The sequence below is a fragment of the Somniosus microcephalus genome, chromosome 1 (assembly GCF_052327205.1).
Source record: "Somniosus microcephalus isolate GS21.2 chromosome 1, FLI_Smic_1.0, whole genome shotgun sequence".
NCBI classification, from domain to species: domain Eukaryota; kingdom Metazoa; phylum Chordata; class Chondrichthyes; order Squaliformes; family Somniosidae; genus Somniosus; species Somniosus microcephalus.
In genome coordinates, this window is record NC_140987.1 from 2,316,659 (window position 1) to 2,341,297 (window position 24,639).

The window sequence follows — 24,639 nt, forward strand, 5'->3', positions numbered from 1 at the left end:
CTGGTAGGCATCTGACAGGGAGCTCTGGTTATTAACCGAGGCATAGAATATAAGAGCAGGGAGGTTGTGCTTGAACTGTATAAAACACTAGTTAGGCCACAGCTAGAGTACTGCGTGCAGTTCTGGTCACCACATTACAGGAAGGATGTGATTGTACTAGAGAGGGTGCAGAGGAGATTTATGTGGTTGTTGCCTGGGCTGGGGAATTTTAGCTATGAGGAAAGATTGGATAGGCTGGGGTTGTTTTCTTTGGAACAGAGGTGGCTGAGGGGAGACCTTATTGAGTTGTGTAAGGGGCCTAGATAGAGTGGCTAGGAAGGACCTATTTCCCTTAGCAGATGGGGTCGATAATCAGGGGGCGTAGATTTAAAGTAATTGGTAGGAGAATTTGAGGGAAAATTTCTTCACCCAGAGGGTGGTTAGGGTCTGGAACTCACTGCCTGAAAGGGTGGTAGAGGCAGAAACCCTCACCACATTTAAAAAGTACTTGGATATGCACTTGAAGTGCCGTAACCTACAGGGTACAGACCAAGAACTGGAAAGTGGGATTAGGCTGGATAGCTCTTTGTCGGCCAGCGTGGATACAATGGGCCGAAATGGCCTCCTTCCATGCTGTAAATTTCTATATACATGGTCCATGTCTCTGAAGCATACAGGAGGGTGGGTATCACTACTGCTCTGTCGACCATGAGCTTAGTGCTGGGTTTGAGACATGGACCATGTACAGCAGGCACCTCAAAGCACTGGAGAGGTACCACCAACATTGCCGCCGCAAGATCCTGCAAATCCATTGGCAGGATAGGCGCACCAATGTCAGTGTTCTCGCTCAGGCCAACATCCCCAGCATCGAAGCTTTGACCATGCTCAATCAGCTCTGATGGACGGGCCACATCGTCCGCATGCCCGATACGAGACTCGCAAAGCAAATGCTCAACTCGGAGCGCCGACACGGCAAGAGAGCCCCAGGTGGGCAGAGGAAATGCTTCAAGGACACCCTCAAAGCCTCCTTGAAAAAGTGCAACATCCCCACCGACACCTGGGAATCCCTGGCCCAAGACCGCACAAAGTGGAGGAGAAGCATCCGGGAAGGCGCCGAACACCTCGAGTCTCTTTGCCGGGAGCAAGTGCAAACAGCGGAAGGAGCGCACGTCAACCCAAGCACCCCACCCACCCGCCCCTTCAACCACCGTCTGCCCCACCTGTGACCGAGACTGTAGGTCCCGCATTGGACTCATCAGTCACCTGAGAACTCATTTTTAATGCGGAAGCAAGTCATCCTCGGCTCCAAGGGACTGCCTAAGAAGAAAAGACATTTCTATGATTCTATGATCAATACAAGATAGTCACCAAGAAATCCAATAGGGAATTCAGAAGAAACCTTTACCCAGAGAGTGGTGAGAATGTGGAACTTGCTACCACAGGGAGTAGTTGAGGCAAATAGTATAGATGCATTTAAGGGGCGGTTAGATAAGCATTATGAGGGAGAAGGGAATCGAGGGTTATGCTGATAGTTAGATGAGGAAAGACGGGAGGAGGCGCGAGTGGAGCATAAACACCTGCATTTACTGGTTGGGACGAATGACCTGTTTCTGTGCTGGATATTCTAAGTAATCCTATGTAATTCCTGGTGTAATTTCCCTGATCAGAGCTGACACTGAAGATCCAAACGTGAGTCTGATGGCCTCGAGCGCTTCAGTTTGGTTTTTGAACTTTTTTGAAGTTGAACTTTTGGTTGTCAGGGTGATGAATGATTTGCATTCTGTGGGAAATGCTCCCTCTAATGTACATGTACAAATCTGCAGGCATCAGTTACTTTACCTTTTGTGCCATCTACTGTCGATTGCAGGAACTGCTCCTTATAACTGAGCAAAATTCCTTGTTCGAAGACTCAGTAAAGGTTTACACACGATCGCTCATGTAACAGGTCTTTAGTTGTAGTGACCTTTCTTTTTCTGTTGGTAGGCTTAAAATTCAAGTGATTTAAACGTTGGTAGCTGTAACTCTGAAGCATTGGTTGGTGATCTGTGTGTTACCATGTTGTACAGTCCTTGGCCCATGCTGAGCCAGGTGGTCCCAGTCAGGGTCGCAGTAGGAGTGCTACAATTAGCATCGGCACTGGTGGGCTTGGGAGGGGAGGGGAACTAGTTAAGGAAGATCCATCGGCCCATCTTAATTCATCCATCCTGAACCTCCTCATTACAGCACCTAGTTGTTAAATGACTCTCGGGGTTTCTTTTACCTCCACTATATCTGTGTGTCCATTCCATGTGTGGAGTGCTTTGTGAAGAATGTCTTGATATCAGGCCCAAGTTTCTCTTTTACTAGATTGAATCTGTGTCTCCTTGTCCTACTCACTTTATTCCAGATTTAATTCCTCTAAATCTTACTTCTCAGACACCACCTTTCCACTGTTTCCAGTCTTTCATAATTCACACCTTTGACTCTAGGGATCATGTCCGTGGGCCTTCTCTGTACTGCTTCCGGTGCTTGCCTGTCTCCCATGTGTCTCTGACCAGAACTGAACGCAGCGCTCGAGTCATTGACCTGAAACTTTAACTCTGGTTTTTCTCTCCTGACCTCCGTGTTTTCCAGCATTTGCTGTTTTTATTTTGGATTCCTGCTTCCGCAGTGTTTTGTTTTTGTTGTAGTGCTCAAGGTGTATAGTCTGACCAGAGCCCTGCACAGTTTGATCAGCCCCTCCTCTGACTTGGAATCGTCTGTTCAGACGATGTAGTTTGTCATTTGTTACTTGCTGCTCTGCATTGGTTGGACATGTTGAGCATTGAGTCTATAAGACTTGGTTTCTTTCAACCTTTTCCTTTCACATCCCTGGTCGCTGGCTTGCACATGAAGGAGTCGTGTAGGATAGTAGGTGCCTTTGGTGAGGAGGACAGAAAAGCACTTTATTAAAAAATCTTGGCTCTGGCATTACTGTGGCTGAGCTGGCAGCCAGTCCCATACCCCAAGTGTGATAGTGCAGGTGCTGCAGTAATCCAATGTATACAGCTATTGTATAGAAATCGGAGGCAAATTGGAAGGCGGGTCAGCATTGAAATCCTCCTCCTTTTCCAGGACAATGAAACGGAAGATGAGGAGAAGCTGTGGCGAGAACTGATCATGGAGCGAGTGACGAAATCTGCTGACGCTTGCCTAACTGCACTGAATATTATGACATCGCCCAACATGTCTAAAGCCGTGTATATTGATGACGTGATCGAGAGTGTGATCCAGTTCACCAAATTCCACCTGCAAAACACGTTGTACCCACAGTACGATCCTGTCTACAGAATCGACACGCATGGATCAGGTCAGTGGCCATCTTTAATATCTCCACCCCATTAGCCAGCCCCAGTCCTATATTAGGGGCACCCTGAGGTCTCAGCAGCACTCCAGTTAAATAGAATGCACTAGCAATCTGTGCTTCCATTCCTCATCAACAGTGAGTTGTCACCTTTTAAAAAGAAATACACACTTGGGATTTGTGCAAAGCCCCAGTGTGCAATTAGAAATGTCTCTGATTCTGGGCCGAAGAAAGCAGAGGTTCAGAGCTGCTCAGTTCTCCCTAAAACTTTGAATGTGTAAAAGCAAAACTGCAGCCAATGAACCAGTATTAAAATGATATATTTTTAACCTTATAGGAAGAAAGACGTGCATTTCTATAGCGCCTTTCACAACCTCAGGTCATCCCAAAGTGCTTTACAGCCCATTAAGTACTTTTAAAGTGTAGTTGTCGTTGTAATGTAGGAAGATGGTACCTCCGGCAGTGCAGGACACTCGGCACTGGGAGTGTAAGCCTCGATTATGTGCTCAAGTTTCTGTAATGGGCCTTGAACAACAACTTGTATTTACAGGAAACTCTCGCTTTACCGGCACCCAAACAACCGGAAATCTCGGTTAACCGGCAAAATTCAGGAGTAGGTTCAGTTCAGTTTTTCTTCATATTAGTGTCCGTTTCTTGATTCTTGGCCGTGTAATCGGAGGTTCCTGCACTTGTTGCTAAGCAACAGGGACGCTTGGTCTGTGGTTGGGCTTCTTGCAGCTGTTGCTAAGCAACAGGGAAACTTGGATTTGCTGCTGTGTACCAGCTCTCGTACCTTTTAACTATAACTCTCTGTAATCCGGACTTTTTGATAAACCGGCACCACGCCGGTCCCGTCTGTGCCGGATAATAAAGTGTTTCCTGTATATAGCGCCTTTAACGTAGTAAAACGTCCCAAGGCGCTGCACAGGAGGATTTTAAGACAAAAAATAATTTGACACCGATCCGCATAAGGATAAATTAGGGCAGGTGACCAAAAGCTTGGTCAAAGAGGTAGGTTTTAAGGAGCGTCTTAAAGAGGAAAGAGAGGTAGCGAGGCAGACAGGTTTAGGCAGGGAATTCCAGAGCTTAGGGCCGAGGCAACAGAAGGCACGGCCGCCAAAGGTTGAGCGATTATAATCAGGGATCATCAAGAGGGCAGAACTATAGAAGCGCAGATATCTTGGGGGTGGTTGTGGGGCTGAAGGAGATTACAGAGATAGGAAGGGGTGAGGCCATGGAGAGATTTGAAAACAAGGGTGAGAATTTTGCAATCGAGGCGCTGCTTAACCGGGAGTCACAATCTTCTGACTTAGAGGTGAGAGAAAATGCTATCGCTGAGCCCCGGGTAACATCGTATTATACTACTGTTCACTCCCTCACAGCTAGATTCAGGTCCTTAGGCTTGTTGTAATGTGAATGTGAAAGTCTCGATCCAAATTCAGTTTGCTAACATCGATGACATTGGGTGGGTTGGGACGGGGGCGGAGAATGATTGCTCATTAGTCAGATTAATGAGAAATGGCAGTGAAGTTGGTTTCCTGTGTACAGACGAGCTGCAACACTGACAAAGCCTGCATCTCAGACAATAACCGTAGTGACATTTTGCTATCATGTGCTGGATTGCACCTGTGTCATAAAGCATGTCATGTCACCGATAACTTGCATCTGCTTACCTCACAGTGACATCTAAACACCATGAAGAGAATCGCTTTCATTCAAGTAAGTGAATGACAATTTCTCTGACATGTTCTCTGAAGAGAGGGAAAAACACCATATTGTATCATTTACATAAAGTAACTGGAGGGGAAAGAGCATAGGTCCTTATGGTCAGGTGCAGTTTAGCTCTTTGCATGACATTATGTGTAGTGTTCTGTAACTGCCTTGTGATGTCTATCCATTAGTGTGTGTGTGTCTATCAGTAATCTTGTACTTGGTGGGTTGAGGCAGATGTATTGCTTCTGAACAGTGCTGCATGCAGGAGGAATGGTTGTGCTCATATTGCCGTGATTAGGGAAAATGGGCTTTGTAATGATTTGATGCAGGGGCTTCCACTTGTCAATTCAACTGCATTTTATTTGAGGAGGTGGGTGCATGACCAGGTTTATGGAAAAATGATCCAGTTGCTGAGTTGTGTAGCACTCACGCCACATGCCTTTCTCTTGTGGGCCAGAGTGGTCAATTCCTGAGAGTGATTTTAATGTAAAATCTGGTGACTGCACCCTGAGCGGGTGTTGTGGTCAGAGATCAGGCGCACATTGCTGCTCTTGCCTCAACCTGACATATAAATGAATAGGCAATCGTCCACTGTGGGGAGAGGGGGACTGCAGGATCCCATCCCCGATAGACCTGGACATCCTTGTACTGAAGGTAGGTAGTCAAGCAGTTCCAGTAGTCATACTCTGACTGACCACAATCTACTTTGGGAGACGTTCACATTGTTGCAGTACATTCATTGGCACAGATTCAGAAGTGGAAACCTTTTGCCGCTTGATCTTCCATTATTTTCAACTAAATGCTTTTAGTTTCATTACTTGCTTGTTTGAGTGTGTTTTTGTTTTGTGCCACTCATCTGAGTTTATGAGCTGCTTTTATATTTATTTAACCTGGAATTACTTTGTCATGATAGCTGCTCAGTCTCTGTCTCTTCTGCTTCTGTCAGAGAGACCTTGTATCTGTGCTGGAAGCAGCCGGTGTGGGATGGGGACCTCGCACCTGCCAGTATTTAGTGGTGTTCCTGCATGATGTTGAGACTTACTACAAATCCAAATCCTAGCACGTCATATTTACAACCAAATAAACAAATGGGTGATACCAGGAAGTGGTGTGGACATCCTCTGGCGAGTGGGTGGCACTTGGCCCGGTTACTGTGGGTTATTTTTCTGTAAACCACCATCCTGTTATGTGCGGTGTTGATGGTAAACCATGATGTTTTCTCCTTCCAGGGGGTGGCAGTTCAAAAGCCAAGCGTGCAAAGTACTCCAGCCATAAACAAAGGGTGATAGTCATGCTGTACAACAGAGTGTGTGACATCGTCTCAAACATCGCAGAACTGCTGGAGATACAGCTCCTCACCGACACTACAATCCTGCAGGTACGCTGCGACTGAGGCACCACCTCGTGGAGTCTGGCGCTCATTATTTATTGGCTTGTCTAAACTTCGGCTGATAACTTTCTTTGTAGCAGGTTTTATCATTTTCAGTTAAGAGAAAAAAATTCTGTGGAGTTTTTTCCCCCTGTAGCTGCTCAGTATTTATGGAGATCACGAACGGCAACTGTGATTTCTTGCACACTCTGATTAAATATACTGTATAAAGACCTCCCCCTTGCTTTGATGTCAGTAGCTAACGGCATCATGCCTGCCTCATGCAGCACTGAACTGTACAAATCAGACAGTTCCAGCCTTGATTCTTGGTCTGTGCTGTGGTAGCTGATCTCAACTGGGGTAATAGTAAGGGCACTATGGTTGGCTTCAGTACCCTGGGTTAGGAAAGGGAGAAATAAATCAGCCAGGGTTCCTGCTCCTGACCACCATTCAGTGACTCTTGCTGGAAACTGGATGTTTGGTGAGGACAAGATCAGGCTCCAGTACTCCCTGTCTAGGTGTAGGCTGACTCATGGAGTGGCCACCGAGGCAGTGTTCCAGAGGGCAGCCAACAATTCGTGCCTTGAGGACAGTGATGGCCTGAAATGGACTCCAGTCCTGTTCTCAGTTATTGTAACAAAGTGGGTTGTGTGAAATTGCTGAATATTTGAGGAGACAGCTGCTGCTGTATGGTTTGAGAGTGTCCTGTGAAGTGATCATTTAGTAAGAGCTTCCCAGGAGTGCGATCTGGTGAGTAGCAGCATTTGGCTGCGTATTACAAAGTATTTACAGCGCAGAAACAGGCCATTCGGCCCAACAGGTCTATGCCGGTATTTATGCTCCACACGAACCTCCTCACCCCTCTTTATCTAACCCTATCAGCATATCCTTAAATTCCTTTCTCTCTCTGTCTAGCTTCCCTTTAAATGCATCTATGCTATTTGCCTCAACCACTCTATGGTAGTGAGTTCCACATTCTAACACTTTCTGGGCAAAGAAGTTTTTCCTGAATTCCCTATTGGATTTGTTAGTGACTACCTTAAATTTATGGCTCCAAGTTCTGGTCTCACCCATAAGTGGCAACATCATCTGTACATCTACCTTATCAAACCCTTTCATAATCTTGAAGACCTCGAACAGGTGACCCCTCTTTTTTCTAGAGAAAAGAGCCCCAGCCTGTTCAATCTTTTCTGATAGTTTTAATCTCTCAGTTCTGGTATCATTCTAGTAAATCTTTTTTGCAGTCTCCAGTGCCAGTGCCTCTATATCCTTTTTATAATATAGAGACCAGAACTGTTCGCAGTACTCCAAGTGTGGTCTAACCAAGGCTCAATACAGGTTTAACATAACCTCTGCTTTTCAGTTCTATCCCTCTAGAGATGGACTCCAATGCTGTTTTTTATTGCCTTGTTAACCTGCATCGCTACTTTTAGTGATCTGTGTATCTGTAACCCCAGATCCCGCTATTTCTCTACCCCATTTATTTTCCAAGCTGTATGTGGCCTCCTTATTCTTTCTACCAAAATGTATTATCTCGCACTTATCTATATTGAAGTTAATTTGCTGTTTACACACCCAAGTTTATTAATGTCGTCTTGTATTTTATCGAAGTCCTCCTCTGTATTAAGTAAACCCCCCCAATTTGGTGTCATCTGCAAATTTTGAAATTGTTCTTCCGATTCCCAAGTCCAAATTGTTTATGTAAATGGTGAACAACAGTGGTCCCAGCACCAATCCCTGTGGAACACCATTTGCTAATCCAAGTAACTACCTTTAACCCCCACTCTGTTTTCTGTTTTGTAGCCAGCTTGCTGTCCATTCTGCTACTTGTCCCCTGACTCCACACGTTCTGAAGTTAATCATGAGTCTACTATGCGGTGCCATTACCGAAGGCTTTTTGGAAATCCAAATACATTATATCTAGTGCATCACCATTATCTACTCTTTGTGACTTCAAAGAGTTCAGTGAGGTTGGTCAAGCATGACTTTCCCTATTGGAATCCATGCTGACTACTCTTTATTATATTTTCAATTTCTAGATGTTTTTCTATTACATTTTTGAGTAAAGATTCCATTATCTTTCCTACCACCATTAAGCTGATTGGTCTATAGTTCCCTGGGCTTGTTCTATCTCCCTTATATATAGGAACCACATTAGTTATCCGCCAGTCCTCTGGCACGACTCTCTTTTCTAATGAAGTTTTATGTGTGTAACAGGGCCTCTGCTATCTCTTCACTCACTTCTTTTAATATGCACGGATGCAATCCATCTGCACCAGGGTTTTTATCCTCTCTAAGATTAATTTGTTTATCAATTATCTAGCCCTCTTAAATGTCTTTATATCATTTTTGATCTCTTCTAATATCATGTCCACCACGTTAGTCTCCCTAGTAAATACCGAGGTAAAGTCATGATTTAATATTTTTGCCATTTCGCTGTGATGACCTGTGAATTGTGTATCCCTATCTTGATTTTTCTTGTTATTTATGTGTCTGTAGAATACTTTACTATTCTTCTATTCCATGATCATTTAATTTTGTAGTTTCTCGTTGTCTTCCTAATTGTTTTTTTGACTTCTTTCCTAATGTTTTCGTATTCCCTTTTGTCACCCTCCTTTGTTGTCTATGTACTTAGCGTATGCCTTTCTCTTTAGTTTCAATTTTACCCTTACTTCACATTGCATTTAAAAGTACTTGGATATGCACTTGAAGTAGCCGACAGGGCTACGGCCCAAGAGCTGGAAAGTGGGATTAGGCTGGAGAGCTCTTTGTTGACCGGCGCAGACACGATGGGCTGAATGGCCTCCTTCTGTGCCGTAAATTTCTTTGATTCTGTCTTTCTGGAACGATGCATTGACTATCTTTTTTTCCTGATGTTTAGGTTTCTTCCATGGGAATTACGCCATTTTTCGTGGAAAACGTTAGTGAGTTGCAGCTATGTGGCATCAAGCTGGTGACGGCTGTAAGTGCAGTTATTGGAAATATTCAAGCCATGGTTTGTGTGTCTAGTGTTACAGTAAATGAATAAATCTGATGCAATGTGCAATAATGTTTAATCTGAAATAAACTCACGGCTGAAGATATTTCGCCCTGAAATATATGGCCAGTATGCACATGCAGCTGATACTCCTACAGTGCAGATTGGGTTGCCCTGTAACAAAGTGTGAGGCAGCCTGGTAGGCATGCCACGGAACGGGCTGTTTCTGCATTCAGCATCATGACTTCTAATGCTTGATTTGTAAAATACGTCAATCAGCTGAAGAATACTGTTTTGGAACACTTGACAGGTTTTCTCGAGGTATGAGAAGCACAGACAGTTGATATTAGAAGAGATGTTTGCCTCGCTTGCAAAGCTCCCAACAAGTAAGAGGAGTCTAAGAAATTTCAGGTAACGCGATTCACTCTTTCTGTAACTGTTGTAATGTCAGATTCCCTTCCCTTCCCACACCACCATCCTGTGACCTCTGAGTTACATTGTTAATTTAATCTTTAATCAGGGAAGTTTTGTACTGTGGGCCGATAGAGACGACCCAAACTCATTTCATGCAGGACCTTTGCAACCAGCAAATGGAGGAGATTCAAACTCAAATCCCAGAGGTGAAAAGGCATTGTCTAGTCCACTGTGCCACTCAGCCCGGGGAAATACAGAATTTAAAGTGGCCCAGTACATGTTGCAGTGTTAACTGAGGGAGAAGAATCTTAAATTTATTTTTTTAGTTGTTTATGGGATGTGGGCATCGCTGGCAAGGCCAGCATTTATTGCCCATCCCGAGTTGCCCTTGAGAAGGTGGTGGTGAGCCTCCGCTGCAGCCTGTGTGGTGAAGCTACTCCCACAGTGCTGTTGGGGAGCGAGTTTCAGGATTTTGACCCAGCGACGATGAAGGAATGGCGATATACTTCCAAGTCAGGATGGTGTGTGACTTGGAGGGGAACTTGGAGGTGGTGATGTTCCCATGTGCCTGCTGCTGCCCTTGTCCTTCTAGGTGGAAGAGGACGCGAGTTTGGGAGGTGCTGCTGAAGAAGCCTTGGCGAGTTGCTGCAGTGCATCTTGTAGATGGTACACACTGCAACCACGGTACGCCGGTGGTGGAGGGAGTGAATGTTTAAGGTGGTGGATGGGGTGCCAATCAAACGGGCTGCAGTGTCTTGGATGGTGTCGAGCTTCTTGAGTGTTGTTGGAGCTGCACTCATCCAGGCAAGTGGAGAGTATTCCATCACACTCCTTACTTGTGCCTTGCAGATGGTGGAAAGGCTTTGGGGAGTCAGGAGGTGAGACACTCGCCACAGAATACCCAGTGGGGTAGACTCGCTTGTTGGTTAAATGCAGTAATTGATGTCAATTTTAGTTCTCTTTGTAAACCCTGATGTTTGTTCATGTTTCATGCAACAGGTTAAATAGCAGTGATATGGATGGAGAGCCACTCTTTATTCAGATGGTGACGGCCTTAGTCTTGCAGTTGATCCAATGCGTTGTACACTTCCCAGCTGCAGAAAAGGACTCCAACACTGTTGATGAGGATGGAGTAAAGAAGGTAGGAAGTTCATGGATGCTGATCCTGGAGCAACGGTTTCTCCACTTGGGTCACTTTATTGAAAGCTGTTAGCTTTTAAAGTACATTTGAAGCTTGCATCAAATGTCCGCATTATGAGGGGGAGATGCTAATGGGACATTTTCAGTTGCAGGGTAAAATGAATTGATAGAATAACACATAATTTAGTAAATAAATTTAAATCTGAAAGTTCATTGTTCCATACCACCTGTGAAGTTTACAGCACAGGTGGACTTCGGCCCATCATGCCTGTGCAGTTCGTTCTTAGAGCGATCACAAACTAATCCCACTGCCCTGCGCTCTCCCCATAGCCCTGTATCAATCCCAAATGAATCCCGCTGCCCTGCTCTCTCCCCATAGCCCAGTATCAATCCCTAGCTAATCCCATTGCCCCACTCTCTTCCCCATAGCCCTGTATCAATCTCCAAACTAGTCCCACTGCCCCGCTCTCCCCATAGCCCAGTATCAATCCCAAACTAATCCCACTGCCCCGCGCTCTCCCCATAGTCCTGTATCAATCCCAAACTAATCCCACTGCCCTGCTCACCCCCCATATCCCTGTATCAATCCCAAAACTAAATCCCACCACCCCGCTCTCTCCCCATAGCCCTGTATCGAGTTTTTATTTATCCAGTTTTCCTTGGAGAGATGCGATGGTCTCTACCTCAGCCTCTCCCTGTGGTAAAGTATTCCGTGCTCCCAACAACTCCTAATCTCTCACCTCACTCTCTTAGTGACAATTTTAAATTGATGATCCCTCATTGACTCTCAAATTCTTTCCCTGTTCACTGTTAAATCTCTTCAATTTTTAAAAATCTCAATTTAAATTGTTCCTTAGCCTTCTCTGCTCCAGTGGAAATAGTCTCAGTTTCTCAAGTTTGTCCTCATAACTACAGTCTCACATCCCTGGTATCATCCTGGTGAATCTATGCTGTACACTCCCTTGTCTTTCACGGGGTGCCCAGAACTGCACACAGTGCTTGAACTGTGGCTTAACCAATAATTTGTACAAATCCATTATTACCTCCTTATTCCTGAACAACCTACCTCTATAACATCCAAAGCTCTATTGGCTTTTTTAATGGCTTTTTCTACCTGCACTCGCACTTTCAGGGAATTATGTTTCTCTCTTCATCCACACCCTTCAGGATCTTTTCATTGAGTATACACTTCTATTCCCATTTTGTTCCCAACATGTTTTACCTCACACTTCTATCCACATTAAGTTGCATTTGCCACCTGTCTGTCCGTTCCACTAACCTGTCTGTCATCCTTAAGCCTTTTAGTCTTCCTTGCTGTTCGCCATATTTGTGTCATCAGCAATTTCAAAATCTTGTTCGATATGCCCTAGACAAATTATCTCTCTATATGGTGAAAAGAAGTGGACCCAGCACTGCCCCCTGGTGTGCACCACTCCCAACTCTTCTCCAATCTGAGCAATACCCATTTACCCTCGCTGTGTTTCCATCTTCCTATCCATTCTGCTACATTTCCTCTTGTGCCATACACCTGAATTTTTATAGCAATCCTCTTGCGACACCTTATCGAGCCCATTCTGAAAATCCATAAGCAAAACAGCGACAGCATTTACTGTATCTAGTCACCTCTTCAAAAAGACTCTGATTAAATTTGTCAAACACAATTCACTTTAGAAGTTGGTGCTGGCTGTCCTGAATAACTGATGCATTTTTGAATGCTCAAATTATGGATTTATGGGAATATTTTCACAATTAAAATTTTGAGCCATGTTGCACGGTGATTGACATCTGGTGTGCAGATGAAGTACTCATAAAGAAATGATTTGTTAATATATCATCCCTTTATTAAAGATACATTGACAGCTAAAGAGGTGGATCATTCAGATACCGTTTGAATATCACCCTGGGGATTAGATCTGGCTCGGTATCTAGTTGACAAAAGTGTGCGGGTGCCCCTTGTCTTTTTCACTCGCTCTCTTCCACATTTAGAAGTTCTTCCTTTAATTTTTCTCATCTCATCTTGCAGGTTGATCAAGACGTTCTAATTACCAACTCTTATGAAACGGCAATGAGAACGGCCCAGAACTTCCTCTCAGTCTTCCTCAAAAAGTGAGTGCAAAAGAACGAATTGTAAACCTAAACGCGAGTGTCTGTGGTGAGTGTGTTACTAAAGCAAACTACTGCGGATGCTGGAAATCTGAAATAAAAACAGAAAATGCTGGAAATACTCAGCAGGTCAGGCAGCAACTGTGGAGAGAGGAACAGAGTTGATGTTTCAGGTCGATGACCTTTCAGCAGAACTCAGTGTGTTACTGCTGCTTTTGAAGCAGTGGGAGTTTTGTTTTGTCTCACTGCTGACTTGCAGTGTTTCCAGATTCAGTGTCTGAGTCTCTCAGACACCGGGTACAGAATTCTTGGAGCCCTTCTCGGCAAACCTTCCAGCTACTAGCCTGCCCTGTTCCTAATCCCAGGGGCAGACTATTCATATTGAGAGGCCAAGTGCCTGCGCCATTTCTGGGTGGCACCCCGGTGGGGGCGAAGGAATTTCGGAGCTTGCCATCAGTATGCTTCTTGTTCTGGCTGCAGATTCATTTGCATCTCGGGCAGAGGTCCTGCCACAGTGTTATCGTGGTACCCAAGTAACCCTGCATCATACAAGTGTATTCTGCAGCAGCCGAGCAGGCAGAACTGGTGGGACTTCTACCGGTGACGGCATCACTCCGCTCCACCTCTTTATGAGAAAGCGACCACACACTGGTGTGTAAACACAGTCTCTGGGCGAGCTCTGTGAGGGAGTGTTTGTAAACACAGCCTCTGGGCGAGCTCTGTAAGGGAGTGTTTGTAAACACATTCTGTGGGCGAGCTCTGTGAGGGAGTGTTTGTAAACACAGTCTGTGGGCGAGCTCTGTGAGGGAGTGTTTGTAAACACAGTCTGGGCACGTTCTGAGGGAGTGTCTGTAAAGACAATCTGTGGGCGAGCTCTGTGAGGGAGTGTCTGTAAAGACAATCTGTGGGCGAGCTCTGTGAGGGAGTGTTTGTAAACACAGTCTGGGCACGCTCTGAGGGAGTGTCTGTAAAGACAATCTGTGGGCGAGCTCTGTGAGGGAGTGTTTGTAAACACAGTCTGTGGGCGAGCTCGGTGAGGGAGTGTCTGTAAACACAGCCTCTGGGCGAGCTCTGTAAGGGAGTGTTTGTAAACACATTCTGTGGGCGAGCTCTGTGAGGGAGTGTTTGTAAACACAGCCTCTGGGCGAGCTCTGTAAGGGAGTGTTTGTAAACACATTCTGTGGGCGAGCTCTGTGAGGGAGTGTTTGTAAACACAGCCTCTGGGCGAGCTCTGTGAGGGAGTGTTTGTCAACACAGTCTGTGGGCGAGCTCTGTGAGGGAGTGTTTGTGAACACAGTCTGTGGGCGAGCTCGGTGAGGGTGTGTTTGTAAACACAGTCTGTGGGCGAGCTCTGTGAGGGAGTGTTTGTAAACACAGTCTGGGCGCGCTCTGTGAGGGAGTGTCTGTAAAAACAATCTGTGGGCGAGCTCTGTGAGGGAGTGTCTGTAAAGACAATCTGTGGGCGAGCTCGGTGAGGGAGTGTCTGTAAACACAGTCTCTGGGCGAGCTCTGTGAGGGAGTGTTTGTAAACACAGTCTGTGGGCGAGCTCTGAGGGAGTGTCTGTAAAGACAATCTGGGCGAGCTCGGTGAGGGTGTGTTTGTAAACAGTCTGTGGGCGAGCTCTGTGAGGGAGTGTTTGTAAACAGTCTGTGGGCGAGCTCTGTGAGGGAGTGTTTGTAAACACAGTCTGTGGGCGAGCTCTGTGAGGGAGTGTTTGTAAACAGTCTGTGGGCGAGCTCTGAGGGAGTGTTTGTAAACACAGTCTGTGGACGAGCTCTGTGAGGGAGTGTTTGTAAACAGTCTGTGGGCGAGCTCTGTGAGGGAGTGTTTGTAAACAGTCTGTGGGCGAGCTCTGAGGGAGTGTTTGTAAACACAGTCTGTGGGCGAGCTCTGAGGGTGTGTTTGTAAACACAGTCTGTGGGCGAGCTCTGAGGGAGTGTTTGTAAACACAGTCTGTGGGCGAGCTCTGAGGGAGTGTTTGTAAACACAGTCTGTGGGCAAGCTCTGAGGGAGTGTTTGTAAACAGTCTGTGGGCGAGCTCTGTGGGTGTGTTTGTAAACACAGTCTGTGGGCGAGCTCTGAGGGAGTGTTTGTAAACACAGTCTGTGGGCGAGCTCTGAGGGAGTGTCTGTAAAGACAATTTGTGGGCGAGCTCTGAGGGAGTGCTTGTAAACACAGTCTGTGGGCGAGCTCTGTGAGGGAGTGTTTGTAAACACAGTCTGTGGGCGAGCTCTGTGAGGGAGTGTTTGTAAACAGTCTCTGGGCGAGCTCTGAGGGAGTGTTTGTAAACAGTCTCTGGGCGAGCTCTGTGAGGGAGTGTTTGTAAACACAGACTGTGGGCGAGCTCTGAGGGAGTGCTTGTAAACACAGTCTGGGCGAGCTCTGAGGGAGTGCTTGTGAACACAGTCTGTGGGCGAGCTCTGAGGCAGTGTTTGTAAACACAGTCTGTGGGCGAGCTCTGAGGGACTGTTTGTAAACACAGTCTGTGGGCGAGCTCTGTGAGGGAGTGTTTGTAAACACAGTCTGTGGGCGAGCTCTGAGGGAGTGTTTGTAAAGACAATCTGAGCGAGCTCTGTGTGGGAGTGTTTGTAAACACAGTCTGTGGGCAAGCTCTGAGGGAGTGTTTGTAAACACAGACTGGGCGAGCTCTGAGGGAGTGCTTGTAAACACAGTCTGGGCAAGCTCTGAGGGAGTGTTTGTGAACACAGTCTGTGGGCGAGCTCTGTGAGGGAGTGTTTGTAAACACAGCCTGTGGGCGAGCTCTGTGAGGGAGTGTTTGTAAACACAATCTGGGCGAGCTCTGTGAGGGAGTGTTTGTAAACAGTCTGTGGGCGAGCTCTGTGAAGGAGTGTTTGTAAACACAGTCTGTGGGTGAGCTCTGAGGGAGTGTTTGTAAACACAGTCTGGGCGAGCTCTGAGGGAGTGTTTGTAAACACAGTCTGTGGGCGAGCTCGGAGGGAGTGTTTGTAAATACAGCCTGTGGGCGAGCTCTGTGAGGGAGTGTTTGTAAACACAGTCTGTGGGTGAAATAAAGAATAGATTTGCCTTTCTAATCTAGGCTATATTAACTTAAAAATCCTGTAGCACATCTTTCAACACCCAGTCCCAACTAAAGGCTGGAAAGAACTGAATTTAAGATGGCCACCACAAATCACATGACATCAACTGCCAATGAGATTACAGCATATATCCCAAGGCAGGAAACAAACAACCAATCACAATACTTCTTACTAAACATAAAGAATAATCACCACATTCACCCCTCCTTTTAAAATATACTCCAACCTAAATAACCTTTACAATTTATAATTAATTATTTACAACTAAAACTATGCACAGACAAAATAAAACTATTCAACATGACACAATACTAAGTGAGCAACAACAAATAGTAACATTGCACATAAGTATTAAGTATCTCTCAACTAAAACAATATAATATAATATTTCAACAATTTTAAAACATTACTATAATTTAAAAGTCCATTTTCAATCGGTCGACCGGATATCTTGTTCGTGTCGACCTTCTTAACCTTGGTGAAATTCCTTGCCCTCCCACACCAGGAGACACAGAAGTATCTTCTGCAGGAAGGCTATCCATATCCCGATTTTCAACGGTTTCCGGATTAGAAATCCCATCAGGAGGTAAACTGGGACGGTCATGAACATCCATCGAGGGCTGACTAATAGAAGTATAATTATCTGCAGTCGGATTGGAAATATTCGTAGTATCTGTAACAGCATCCACATTATCTGAATCATGACTATTGTTAATATCCTCAGAAGAGGGCTGGCCACCACAAGGAGCCAAGTCTTTAATTGAAACGGTACTTTCTTTCCCATCTTGGAATCGAATATGAGCATATTGGGAATTTGCCTCCAACAGCTCCACCTCCTCCACTAAAGGATCATATTTTGACAATCTAACATGGCGTCGAAGCAGCACAGGTCCCTGCATAGTAAGCCATGAAGGTACCGAATATCCCGTAGTAGATCTCCGCGGATAGTTAAAGAGCCTTTCATGGGGGGTCACATTAGTAGCCGTTGAAAGCAATGATCTAATGGAATGCAGGGCATCAGGCAGTACCATTTCCCACTGTGTTCCGGGATGTCAAAGCCAACATAACTGCCTTCCAGATCACCCCATTGTATCGTTCGCACTGTCCATTACCCTGGGGATTATACGGGGTAGTTCTGCTAGTAGAAATTCCCCGACTCTGAAGGTATTCCTTCAACTGGGAAGACATAAAAGAACTTCCCTGATCCGAATGAATATACGCAGGCATCCCAAAGATGACAAAAAGTTGAGTCAGACATTTGATAACTGTAGCAGCTGATACATCTGCGCAAGGAAAAGCAAAAGGGAACCTTGAAAACTCATCCACAACAGTAAATATATATCGGTTTTGAGTAGTTGAAGGAAGAGGCCCCTTAAAATCGACGCTCAAACGTTCAAAAGGAGAAGTAGCCTTTATAAGATGAGCTTGTTGAGGCTTAAAGAAATTCGGTTTACACCGAGCACAGATAGAACATGATGAAGTCATCCGCTTGACGTCTTCAACTGAAAAGGGCAAATTCTTACTGCGTACGAAGTGTATCATCCTCGTAACCCCAGGATGGCATAAGGTATTGTGAAGATTAATAAGCGTATCTCTGTGAATCACAGAACAATAAGCCCTCGACAGCGCATCAGCAGCAACATTATCCTTCCCCGGACGATAAACTATATCAAAATGGTAACATGCCAACTCAATCCTCCACCTCATTATTTTATCATTCTTAATCTTTCCAAAATGTTTGACATCAAACATAAAGGACACAGACTTTTGATCAGTTACCAACGTAAAATGTCGCCCCGATAAATAATGTCTCCATTTACGCAGTGCTTCTACTATTGCATACGCCTCTTTCTCTATTGAAGAATGCCTTTTTTCACTATTGTTCAAGGTACGTGAGAAAAAGGCCACAGGTCTTCCATTTTGGTTCAGAGTAGCCCCAATTGCAAAATCAGAAGCGTCCGTCTCAATCACAAAAGGAACCTGCTCATCAATAGAATGCACAACTGCTCCAAGGATATCCTTTTTAAAATTATCAAAACACGTCCTGGCCTCCCATGATAGAGGATATGTCGTAACCCAAATAAGAGGCCGGATCTTCTGTGAAAAATTTGCAATCCAATTAGAATAGTAAGAAAACAGTCCAACAACTCGTTGCAAAGCCTTAGAATTAGTAGGACAAGGTAAATCAATCAATGGTCGCAGACGTTCTGGGTCTGGTTTAATCTTGTTTCCCAAGATAATGTACCCCAGTAGATTTACCTCAGTGGTCGAAAAGGTACACTTCTCTTTATTGAAAGTTAAACCAACTTTTTCCGCAGCTTGAAGGAATCTTTCTAAATTAGAATCATGCTCCACCCTTGATTTACCACACACCGTGATATCATCTAAATATGAAAAGGTGTCAGAGAGAGAGTTATCACTTATAAAAGCATCCATTGCCCGTTGAAAACAAGCAACACCATTAGTAACACCAAATGGTATTCGGCAAAACTGATACAGCTTTCCACCAGCCTCAAAGGCCGTATATGGTTGATCCTTCTTAACAATAGGAATCTGATGATAAGCACTCTTTAGGTCAATAGTGCTAAAAACTTTATACTGAGATACTTTATTGATAAGCTCATCAATCTTAGGCAAAAGATACGCATCTAATTGAGTATACCTATTAATAGTTTGGGAATAGTCTATCACCATTCGTTTCTTATGTCTCTCGTTAGTCGTGACAACTACCTGTGCCCGCCAAGGCGAACAACTAGGTTCAATGATTCCTTCCAATAAGAGACGTTGAACTTCAGAATTAATAAATTCTCTATCCTGACTGCTATACCTTCTTGACTTGGTAGCAATTGGCTTACAATCCGGCATCAAATTGGAAAAAAGTGATAATGGAGAAATGGATAAAGAGGTTAATCCACAAATAGATAAAGGTGGCTTAGTCCCTCCAAATGAAAGACTGAGAGACTCGTGTAACTGAAGCACATCATGACCAATCAAAATATCCGCACAGAGATTAGGCAAAACAGATAGGCATATATCAGTATACGTATTACCTAGAAGAATCAATTTCACAAGGCAACAACCAGCTACTTGTGAAGTGAGAGTCGTCTGAGCCATACACACCTGATAGGAAACAGGCGAAATTTTCAAATGCTTCTCCTTTGCAAACTGAAGACTTATAAAACTCTCGGTACTGCCCGTATCTATAAGGGCCTTCACTTCCAACCCATTAACTTGGGCCGTAACTATAGCTTTGTTTAGGCCATGAGCAAATGCAGCAGAAATTGATGCAATAAACGCCCTATCTAAAGGCTGAATAGTCACAGAGGAGGTAATTGAACCTAATGATTTACACACACGTGCGTAATGACCTCTCTTGCCGCATTTACTACACACAGCCTCCCGAGCAGGACACTTCAGACGAGGGTGCCGGACGTTCCCACAAAAATAACACTTCTGAATCCTAGAGGCAACAGCCGCTGAAGTAGAAACTGTTTCAGAATCTAGTAAACCACTCCTATTAAGTCCACATAATTCCTTTTCATCCGGAACTGCCGGAACCACAGTCACAGGCCGATTAAAAAGAGCATAAGAATCCGAACTTCTCTGAGCCACATCCAATGTAGAAGCTTGCTCAAAAGCACTCTTAAGATCCAAAGTCTTATTTTCTAACAACCGCTGACGAATTGATCTAGACAGTAATCCATTAATAAAAGCATCCCGTACCGATTCTTCCTTATATTCTTCGGCCGTCACGGCCGTATAATTACAGTTAACACTAAGGCACCGAAGTGCTTGTAAATAAGTATCCAAAGATTCTCCCACCTGCTGCCTATGGGCAGATAGAAGGTGACGTGCAAATACCTCATTCTTTGGTTTAACAAAAATCTTTTCCAATGTAGAAATAGCCACTTCGTAAGTTTTACAGTCCAAAATATACTTATACACATCCGGAGCAATGTAGTTGATCAGCATATTCAGCTTATTTAGAGACTCTTGATCCAACACGCCCAAAAAGTTTTTAAATGTACAATACCAATGTTTCCATTTATCATCCACTCCTGCAGAATTAGGGTCAGCATTGAATCGTTCTGGTTGAAGATATCGCTCCATTCTGACATAAAGTTAATAAATTGAAATAAAGAATAGATTTGCCTTTCTAATCTAGGCTATATTAACTTAAAAATCCTGTAGCACATCTTTCAACGCCCAGTCCCAACTAAAGGCTGGAAAGAACTGAATTTAAGATGGCCACCACAAATCACATGACATCAACTACCAATGAGATTACAGCATATATCCCAAGGCAGGAAACAAACAACCAATCACAATACTTCTTACTAAACATAAAGAATAATCACCACAGTGGGCGAGCTCTGTGAGGGAGTGTTTGTAAACACAGTCTGGGCGAGCTCTGTGTGGGAGTGTTTGTAAACACAGTCTGGGTGAGCTCTGTGTGGGAGTGTTTGTAAACGCAGTCTGTGGGCGAGCTCTGTGTGGGAGTGTTTGTAAACACAATCTGTGGGCGAGGTCTGAGGGAATGTTTGTAAACACAGTCTGTGGGCGAGCTCTGAGGGAGTGTTTGTAAACACAGTCTGGGTGAACTCTGTGTGGGAGTGTTTGTAAACACAGTCTGGGTGAGCTCTGTGTGGGAGTGTTTGTAAATGCAGTCTGTGGGCGAGCTCTGTGTGGGAGTGTTTGTAAACACAATCTGTGGGCGAGGTCTGTGAGGGAGTGTTTGTAAACAGTGTTTGTGCTCCGATGGGCTGGTGATCAGTAATGAATTTTCCTGTTGCTTCCTGTAGGTGTGGTAGTAAGCAAGGAGAAGAGGATTACAGACCGCTCTTTGAAAACTTTGTTCAGGATCTCCTTTCCACTGTTAACAAGCCAGAGTGGCCAGCAGCAGAATTGTTGCTGAGCCTCTTGGGAAGACTACTGGTAAGAAGCTGATTCACCAATACCCCTGAGGCTTCATTTTTTGATTGACAAGTTCAAAATGAAAAAATTAGGAGTAGGAAGGGAATATGTTTCCACCAAGACCTGTAATTGGGAAACCATGGAAATAATTAGCAGATTACAACTGGGTATATGCCTGTTTGAAATCCTTAAATGCGAGGTAAGTGTATTGGAAGGGACGCTCAATCTAGCTATCACTCTGTGATGCCCTAATTTGATGAGAGATGCCATGGTGCATACCACATGACTCACTAACGTCTGGGGCTGTCGAGGATGAGCTGTACACATGGATTAGCACTAACGTCTGCGGCTGTCGAGGGTGAGCTGTACACCTGGATTAGCACTAACGTCTGCGGCTGTCGAGGATGAGCTGTACACATGGATTAGCACTAACGTCTGCGGCTGTCGAGGGTGAGCTGTACACCTGGATTAGCACTAACGTCTGCGGCTGTCGAGGATGAGCTGTACACCTGGATTAGCACTAACGTCTGCGGCTGTCGAGGGTGAGCTGTACACCTGAATTAGCACTAACGTCTGCGGCTGTCGAGGGTGAGCTGTACACCTGGATTAGCACTAACGTCTGCGGCTGTCGAGGGTGAGCTGTACACCTGGATTAGCACTAACGTCTGGGGCTGTCGAGGATGAGCTGTACACCTGGATTAGCACTAACGTCTGGGGCTGTCGAGGATGAGCTGTACACCTGGATTAGCACTAAGGTCTGCGGCTGTCGAGGATGAGCTGTACACCTGGATTAGCACTAAGGTCTGCGGCTGTCGAGGATGAGCTGTACACCTGGAGTAGCACTAACGTCTGTGGCTGTCGAGGGTGAGCTGTACACCTGGATTAGCACTAACGTCTGCGGCTGTCGAGGATGAGCTGTACACCTGGATTAGCACTAACGTCTGTGGCTGTCGAGGGTGAGCTGTACACCTGGATTAGCACTAAGGTCTGCGGCTGTCGAGGATGAGCTGTACACCTGGATTAGCACTAAGGTCTGCGGCTGTCGAGGATGAGCTGTACACCTGGATTAGCACTAACGTCTGCGGCTGTCGAGGGTGAGCTGTACACCTGGATTAGCACTAACGTCTGGGGCTGTCGAGGATGAGCTGTACACATGGATTAGCACTAAGGTCTGCGGCTGTCGAGGATGAGCTGTACACCTGGATTAGCACTAACGTCTGGGGCTGTCGAGGATGAGCTGTACACCTGGATTAGCACTAACGTCTGGGGCTGTCGAGGATGAGCTGTACACCTGGATTAGCACTAACGTCTGGGGCTGTCGAGGATGAGCTGTACACCTGGATTAGCACTAACGTCTGGGGCTGTCGAGGATGAGCTGTACACCTGGATTAGCACTAACGTCTGGGGCTGTCGAGGATGAGCTGTACACCTGGATTAGCACTAACGTCTGGGGCTGTCGAGGATGAGCTGTACACCTGGATTAGCACTAAGGTCTGCGGCTGTCGAGGGTGAGCTGTACACCTGGATTAGCACTAACGTCTGTGGCTGTCGAGGGTGAGCTGTACACCTGGATTAGCACTAAGGTCTGCGGCTGTCGAGGATGAGCTGTACACCTGGATTAGCACTAACGTCTGGGGCTGTCGAGGGTGAGCTGTACACCTGGATTAGCACTAACGTCTGCGGCTGTCGAGGATGAGCTGTACACCTGGATTAGCAGTTGACTAATAAGATTGGCAGCAGAGGAGCAGTTGCACGAGACGAGTTCATTCACAGTATAAAAAGGAAGACAAGAAAAGCCTGCCCCATCCAGTCAGTGGTCCAACCTTGCACATTGTTCACTCATTCCCTAAACACCCCATCCCCTGGGACAGGCAAAATAAACAGTAGCCAAGCAGGGAAACTTCTCATCGACTCCCAAAGGCAATCAGACAAGCTCCAGAAGATCGCCATCACAGCGAACTTTCAGCTTCTCCAAGGAACTTGCCAAGTTTGTTTTTGAAGGATTTTAGTGACTCCATACTCGCCACATGTCTCAGCAATTTGTTCCAAAGGTCTGTGATTCTCTATATAAAGAAACGCTTCCTGGCATCCATCCAACTCTTAGCCTGCAGGCTTTATAGGCGTGTTCCCTCGTCTTCCCAACCCTCTCCATCTGGACTGTGCCCAATCCCTTCATCATTTTAAAACCACTCAAAGGTTTGGTAGTGCTCAAAGTAGAAAAGTGACTCAGTCCGGACGGGATTCATCCTAGATTGCTGAGGGAAGTAAGGGTGGAGATAACAGAGGCTCTGGAAACAATCTTCCAATCCTCCTTGGATATGGGAGTGGTACCAGAGGACTGGAGGATTGCAAATGTTACACACCGTTCAAAAAAGGGGAGAGGGATAAACCCGGCAACCCGGCCATTCAACCTAACCTCGGTGGGGAAACTTAGAGACAATATTCCGGGACAAAATTAATTGTCACTTAGAAAAACATGGGTTGATCAGTGTCAGCCAGAAAAGATTTGTTAAAGGTAAATTGTGTTTGACTGACTTGATTGAGTTCTTTGATGAAGTAATGCAGAGGGTTGATGATGTGTATATGGACTTCCAAAAGCATTTGACAAAGTATCACATAATAGACTTGTTAGCAAAATTAAAGCCCATGGGATTAAAGGGACAGTGGCAGGGTGGATCCAAAATTGGCTAAGGGTCAGAAAGCAGAGAGTAGTGGTGAATGGTTGTTTTTCAGACTGGAGGGAAGTATACAGTGGTGTTCCCCAGGGGTCGGTATTAGGACCACTGCTCCTTTTGATGTACATTAATGATCTGGACTTGGATATACAGAGCATAATTTTAAAGTTTACAGATGACAGGAAACTCGGGAATGTAATTAACAGTGAGGAGAATAGTAGCAGACTTCGGGAGTGCAGGAAGAGAGACCCCTAGGAGTTTGCATACAGAAATCTTTCCAGGTGGCAGGATAAGTTGAGAAGGCTGTTAAAAAAGCATTAGGATCGTTAGCTTTGTAATTAAGAGGCACAGAGTTCAAAAACAAGGAAGTATGGTAAACCTTTATAAATCTTTAGTTAGACCTCAGCTAATGTATTGTGTCCAATTCTGGACACCACACTTTAAGAAGGATGTCAAAGCCTTGGAGAGCGTGCAGAATAGATTTAATAGAATAGCACCAGGGATGAGGGACTTCAGTTACGTGGCTAGACTGGAAAAGCTGGGGTTGTTCCCCTTAAAGGGGGATTTGATCGAAGTGCTTTGATGCAGCAGATAGGGCGAAACTGCTTCCAATGGCAGGAGGGTCGGTAAGTAGAGGACCCAACAACTTGTATTTATATAGCACCTTTAACGTAGTTAAACCTCCTAAGGCGTTTCACAGGGGTGTTATCAAACAAAATTTGACACTGAGCCACATAAGAGGACATTAGGTGAGGAGAGTTAGGTTTTAAGCTGCGTCTTAAAGGAGGAGGGAGAGGTTTAGGGGGAAATTCCAGAGCTCAGGACCTTGGAAGCTGAAGGCACTGCCGCCAATGGTGGAGCGATAAAAATTGGGGATGCGCAAGAGGCCAGTATTGGAGGAGCACAGATATCTGAGGGTTGTAGGGCTGGGGGAGGTTACAAAGATAGGATGGGGCAAGGCCTTTGGAGGGAT

At 45.3% G+C, this 24,639-nt stretch overlaps 1 protein-coding gene across 1 annotated transcript in view; it reads left to right on the forward strand.

Annotated features, from left to right (window-relative positions):
• LOC147123888 (nipped-B-like protein) overlaps positions 1–24,639 on the forward strand; it is an 832,420-nt gene that overhangs the window by 562,288 nt on the left and 245,493 nt on the right. The window contains 8 exon segments of the mRNA XM_085963154.1: positions 3,073–3,307; positions 4,982–5,020; positions 6,244–6,392; positions 9,265–9,345; positions 9,671–9,771; positions 10,774–10,915; positions 12,938–13,020; positions 20,880–21,012. Coding sequence (XP_085819280.1) covers positions 3,073–3,307; positions 4,982–5,020; positions 6,244–6,392; positions 9,265–9,345; positions 9,671–9,771; positions 10,774–10,915; positions 12,938–13,020; positions 20,880–21,012 — 963 coding nt within the window.